General features: G+C 41.6%; 1 protein-coding gene across 1 annotated transcript in view; it reads left to right on the forward strand.

Annotated features, from left to right (window-relative positions):
* afap1l2 (actin filament associated protein 1-like 2) overlaps window positions 1-6317 on the forward strand; it is a 35326-nt gene that overhangs the window by 26631 nt on the left and 2378 nt on the right. The window contains 10 exon segments of the mRNA XM_020605287.1: window positions 337-548; window positions 1163-1342; window positions 1533-1619; window positions 1723-1807; window positions 2162-2266; window positions 2515-2726; window positions 5362-5507; window positions 5594-5705; window positions 6234-6313; window positions 6315-6317. The exon segment at window positions 6315-6317 is cut by the window's right edge and continues 154 nt beyond it. Coding sequence (XP_020460943.1) covers window positions 337-548; window positions 1163-1342; window positions 1533-1619; window positions 1723-1807; window positions 2162-2266; window positions 2515-2726; window positions 5362-5507; window positions 5594-5705; window positions 6234-6313; window positions 6315-6317 — 1222 coding nt within the window.

Consider the following 6317-nt stretch of genomic DNA (forward strand, 5'->3'; position numbering starts at 1 on the left):
GTTACAGCTAGACGGCAGCCCTTACTTCCGGTGTCCACCACCGGGCTCGGGGATTGCCACCACGACAGGCACCGGAGACCTTGCCACTATCCGTCAATGTTAAAAAAAAATGTTTATATATTTGAGTGTTGTGAGCAAATCATCCCCTGCTGAAGAAAGTCATCAAGGTCAAGAAATCAGACATTGACATCATTTGCCCCTTCATCCCACAGTGCAGTGTTATCATTACAAATTTTTGATTCTAATGCCTTTTTATTTTTCTCTGCCTATCATCCTTTAATTTCTGCAGCGGTGGCAATGGTGTCTCTGATTTTCACTTAGATGCATTTCTCTTAGATGATGGAGAGGCAGTTAGCAGTTCGTATGAATCCTACGATGAGGAGGAAGTGACCAGAGGAAAGTCGCCGTCAGCACAGCACCAGTGGCCGTCAGCTGAGGCGTCCATCGAGCTGATGAAGGATGCTCGGATTGCTGCCTTCCTGTGGAGGAAAAAGTGGCTGGGCCAGTGGGCCAAACAGCTGTGTGTCATCAAAGACTATCGCCTGCTGGTGGGTAAAAGACTGAAAATCTGAACTAAAGCCCCGATGAGGTCTTGTGTACAATAACTATGGTCATGAGCAGAAAGGGTTTTATTAAGGGCAAGGTTTGATTATCTTCTTCTTGAAATTACATTCCATTGCAACTCGTGGAAAAAGATCACGTTAACGTAACATCTCAAAATAGGTTGAAATTCAATGTGTAGCAGTCACATGCAAGGAGAAACAATGTACTCTGGAAAAGGGCTCTGGAAATGGAGCACCTACATCAAATAAATATTAAAACACTTTGGGAAATAAATTTTGCTATTCATTTTCTTTTGAATGTCAGTGCAACTCATAGCATTTATAAATATTTTTATACTAGCAGTACAGCAAATGACTAACAAAAGGACCCTCAGCTCTACAGCAACGCTTTATGGCCTGCAACTGTATTTCTGTGGTCCAGTCTCACCGGGTTCATGAGTCGGTTCCTGACAAAGCAAGCAGCTGTTAAAAAAGTCAAATAATAATCATTATCATCATTTCTGATAAAACCATGTATGCAAGCTACCCTGCACCAGACAGAGTTAGTAACTATCTGGTTAAAAAGGGGGAACAGCTAACAATGTGTCTGCTCCTCTCAGTGCTATAAAAGCTCCAAGGAGCAGACGCCTCTGCTGGATGTGTGTCTGCTGGGCTGCAGCGTGGTCTACAAGGAAAAGCAGCCCAAGAGAAAAGAGCACAAGCTGAAGATCACTCCTGTGGGAGGGGAGGCCATCGTGCTGGGCCTACAGAGCAAGGAGCAGACGGAACAGTGGCTGAAGGTGAGCCATTTCAAAAATGCCTTGTTCTTATTAGCTGTTAAAAAATGTGGAGCAGTACTGTCACAACCTGTGGCTATGTTACTGTGCTGAAGAACAGCCACATGATTTGACTGATTTTGTAAAGCTAACTGCAGTTTTGACAGTTTAATTTAGAACATGTTGCCAAAAACAACCTCTTCTTGTTTATTAGGTGATTCAGGAGATCAGTCCCAAGCCAGCTGAAAACTGTGACCCCCAACACTCTGTGTTTGACTCCCCAAGGCTCATTTGTACTAAGGTACATTGAATTGAAAACTATTATAATCAGTTTTTTTCCAACTGTTGTCATACAATGTAAATTAAGAATGTGCGTACTAAATTAATGAATATAAAACTTACAGGGGGAGCTGAGTGAAAGATACTCGGTGGCTTCAGAAAGCAGCAGCAGCACTGATAGCCATGCTGAAACTACCGAAAGCAAAGACGGTGAGTCACTCCATTACATTTTATGCATAGATCGAGCTGCATTTTTATGTCCGAACCCAACCTGGACCTAACAAGCTTACTGTATACTACATTATGTCCAAACCCAACCTGAGCCTGACACTGTTGAATTTGTATGACGATTTCCCCCTTATATTAAAAGAAGCAGACTTTTGAATGCTTCAGCCGTCTAGTCTAAGGTTTGACCTACGAGTCCAAACCCAACACTGACCTGAACATAATCTCCAAATTTATCTCAGAACCTGACCCGAACTCCACACTCTAGTTTAGATACTGATATTTGAAAGAACAAATGTTGATAATTAAGTTTTGTTCTGCTGCTTCTCTTCTCCACAGTGAAGAAAAAATATGGTGCAGGGTTGATGTTCAGTAACCTTATGAACATTGGCAAGAAAAAACCTTTCTCATTAGAGGGCACAGAAAAAAGTGTGGACACCTCAGGTGAGCAGAAATCTAGTACAAGGTCAGGGTGAACTGTACACCTCTAAAGCATGAACTGAATGGCACTCGGGTGCAGGCCCAGTCCTTTGACACAGTTCCTCTGTATTTGTTCTGTTGAAGGGCTACACTAAAGGTGCATTAATGCTATTTTATGCCAGAGTAAATATGTCAGTATTTTTCCATATGTACCATAGCATCCTGGATTTCTCTGTCTTCTGAAGCATTTAAGTGACCTCTTTCCTTCTCAGGCTACCTCAATGTGCTGGTGAACAGCCAGTGGCGGACATGCTGGTGTCGAATCAAGAATGGTCAGCTGTGGTTTTACCAAGACAAAGGCAAAAACAAAGTGAGCCAGCCAGCTGTGATTCTGGAGGGCTGCAGCATTTTGCCCGACCCCAGCCCTGAGCACCTGTACTCCTTCAGGATTGACATGGACGGCACACAATTGGCGACCCTAGAGGTGGGTAACCAGCATTTGCAACTTCTCTAAATGTTTGGGGTTAGGATGGAACATCTTCTTTTTTTTTTTTGCTCAGCTTATCACTGCTAGATGGAAATACTGTGTTTTTACATGGTTAGGTTTGACCCTCCTCATGAAAGAGAAAGATGATGCTAATGAGCCTAAAAACTGAGTGTCAGGTGGTTATGGGTGTAAAAGTGTTTTCTAAGAATACAGGCTCCTTTTACCAAAGATGACTAGAAATAGACCCTGATATCTGTTGCACATGCAGATACAGTGCCTTGCGAAAGTATTCGGCCCCCTTGAACTTTGCGACCTTTTGCCACATTTCAGGCTTCAAACATAAAGATATAAAACTGTAATTTTTTGTGAAGAATCAACAACAAGTGGGACACAATCATGAAGTGGAACGAAATTTATTGGATATTTCAAACGTTTTTAACAAATAAAAAACTGAAAAATTGGCCGTGCAAAATTATTCAGCCCCCTTAAGTTAATCCTTTGTAGCGCCACCTTTTGCTGCGATTACAGCTGTAAGTCACTTGGGGTATGTCTCTATCAGTTTTGCACATCGAGAGACTGAAATTTTTGCCCATGCCTCCTTGCAAAACAGCTCGAGCTCAGTGAGGTTGGATGGAGAGCATTTGTGAACAGCAGTTTTCAGTTCTTTCCACAGATTCACGATTGGATTCAGGTCTGGACTTTGACTTGGCCATTCTAACACCTGGATATGTTTATTTGTGAACCATTCCATTGTAGAATTTGCTTTATGTTTTGGATCATTGTCTTGTTGGAAGACAAATCTCCGTCCCAGTCTCAGGTCTTTTGCAGACTCCATCAGGTTTCCTTCCAGAATGGTCCTGTATTTGGCTCCATCCATCTTCCCATCAATTTTAACCATCTTCCCGGTCCCTGCTGAAGAAAAGCAGGCCCAAACCAGGATGCTGCCACCACCATGTTTGACAGTGGGGATGGTGTGTTCAGGGTGATGAGCTGTGTTGCTTTTACGCCAAACATAACGTTTTGCATTGTTGCCAAAAAGTTCGATTTTGGTTTCATCTGACCAGAGCACCTTCTTCCACATGTTTGGTGCGTCTCCCAGGTGGCTTGTGGCAAACTTTAAACGACACTTTTTATGGATATCTTTAAGAAATGGCTTTCTTCTTGCCACTCTTCCATAAAGGCCAGATTTGTGCAGTATACGACTGATTGTTGTCCTATGGACAGAGTCTCCCACCTCAGCTGTAGATCTCTGCAGTTCATCCAGAGTGATCATGGGCCTCTTGGCTGCATCTCTGATCAGTCTTCTCCTTGTATGAGCTGAAAGTTTAGAGGGACGGCCAGGTCTTGGTAGATTTGCAGTGGTCTGATACTCCTTCCATTTCAATATTATCACTTGCACAGTGCTCCTTGGGATGTTTAAAGCTTGGGAAATCTTTTTGTATCCAAATCCGGCTTTAAACTTCTCCACAACAGTATCTCGGACCTGCCTGGTGTGTTCCTTGTTCTTCATGATGCTCTCTGCGCTTTAAACAGACCTCTGAGACTATCACAGTGCAGGTGCATTTATACGGAGACTTGATTACACACAGGTGGATTCTATTTATCATCATTAGTCATTTAGGTCAACATTGGATCATTCAGAGATCCTCACTGAACTTCTGGAGAGAGTTTGCTGCACTGAAAGTAAAGGGGCTGAATAATTTTGCACGCCCAATTATTCAGTTTTTTATTTGTTAAAAAAGTTTGAAATATCCAATAAATTTCATTCCACTTCATGATTGTGTCCCACTTGTTGTTGATTCTTCACAAAAAATTACAGTTTTATATCTTTATGTTTGAAGCCTGAAATGTGGCAAAAGGTCGCAAAGTTCAAGGGGGCCGAATACTTTCGCAAGGCACTGTACGTTCCCTGTCATCACTTTATTCAAACAACTGAGAAAAACACACTGTACTGGCATTTCTCAAAACAAAAAACAACTAAGAATCCTAAACACCAATGCACTGGCCTGTATGTTGGTGTGGATATGTGTGTGTGAAAAGGGTGTGGATGCAACTGGGGACTAATGCTGTGCTCTTTGTCATTCAGCCTGTAGTACCACCCTGCTGTTGTGCATATGCGGTCAAAGGAGGAGAATTTCGGGGGCTCATATTCTGGCACATTTTTTTAACAAATTTAACCTTCTGTGATCCAGTATTTAGTAAAACAGCTCATGTGCAACATCTGCTATTAGATGAGCTGTTTGAATCTCCCCAAATAATAATAATAGACTGTGAACACGCCATCTTCATGAAACTGTTTTGTTATGGGTGTAATTTAGACTGTTGATTGGAAATAGCTGTTGAGCCACTGCTGATTCACAGCAGCTCATATGGTTAATTACCTAAACAGCAGATTCCTATAAATAGGTTTATGTACTTGCAGCCACTGACGCATGCTCACTGTCTCCTGCTCAGCTGAGGACTAGACAGTTTACTTTAAATGGTTCTTATACACAGAAACAGCTGAGAAATTATGCCGCAGTCATTTTATTAATGCAAATAGAGATAGCATGCAACTCAAACTATAAGGTTTTAAATCCACAATGTTGCACATGTTTTCCATTCTTTCATCTCCTCTCCCTTCCCCCCCTAGGCTAAGACATCAGCAGATATGGGTCACTGGCTGGGCCTCTTGCTGTCACAGACAGGGACCAAAACCGATCCCGAGGAGCTGACGTACGACTACGTCAATACTGAGAGGATCTCCTGCATTGTTAATGCAGCCAAGACTTCCTTATAGTATGAGTCACCTCTTTTTTGCTTAAAGGCAGTTTGTTCTGTATGAATATGACCTCTCAAACCTCTCTCTATGTGCGTGTCTGTAGCTTGATGCAGAGGAGGTACTCAGAGCCAAACACCTACATAGACACCCCACCCTCCAAACCTCACAACTCTGATGAACTTTATGACGATGTGGCATCTATAGCTGATGCAGAGGTATGGTCAGGATTAAAATGCGCTGTCAAGTTATAGAACCAAAATGACTTGGAAAGTTTGGAAAAGATTTGCATTTACAGCATTGTTAAGTATCTCAGGAATAATTCTGAGAGAGATGTGGCTTACTGTCTTCTATTGAGGTTATTTAACGGAACATACCATAAGAATTCTATCCATTATATTAAGGAAAATATGAATTTAGTAGTAAATAATCAAACATATATAAACATTATATAATATGTAAATATAAAAAAATGTTTTTGTTACCACTAGCTTATGCAAGCAAAAAAATTCCATAAATTAACAGTTTACAACTGATTTTTCCAGAATTATTTTAAGTCATGTCAAACTATGAGCTCAGAGAGTTCAAGTTTTCATTTCAGATTCTCATAAACTTCAAACTGACAAATCAGTCAAATTCAGTTCAGTCGCTGCCTTTCTGACCTGCTGTTTTGCAAACCAGTTTCATTTTTACAGTCTGGCCATGTTCCATCTCCTGATTTGTCTAACTACTCACATGAAATGCAGGATGCTGAAGAGAGCGGCCTGCCAGACAATGAGGACAACAAGCTTCAGGAACACAATGAAACATGCACACAGGATGCCAAGGTC

Source organism: Monopterus albus, unplaced genomic scaffold (genome assembly GCF_001952655.1).
Source record: "Monopterus albus unplaced genomic scaffold, M_albus_1.0 scaffold69.1, whole genome shotgun sequence".
Classification (NCBI taxonomy): Eukaryota; Metazoa; Chordata; class Actinopteri; order Synbranchiformes; family Synbranchidae; genus Monopterus; species Monopterus albus.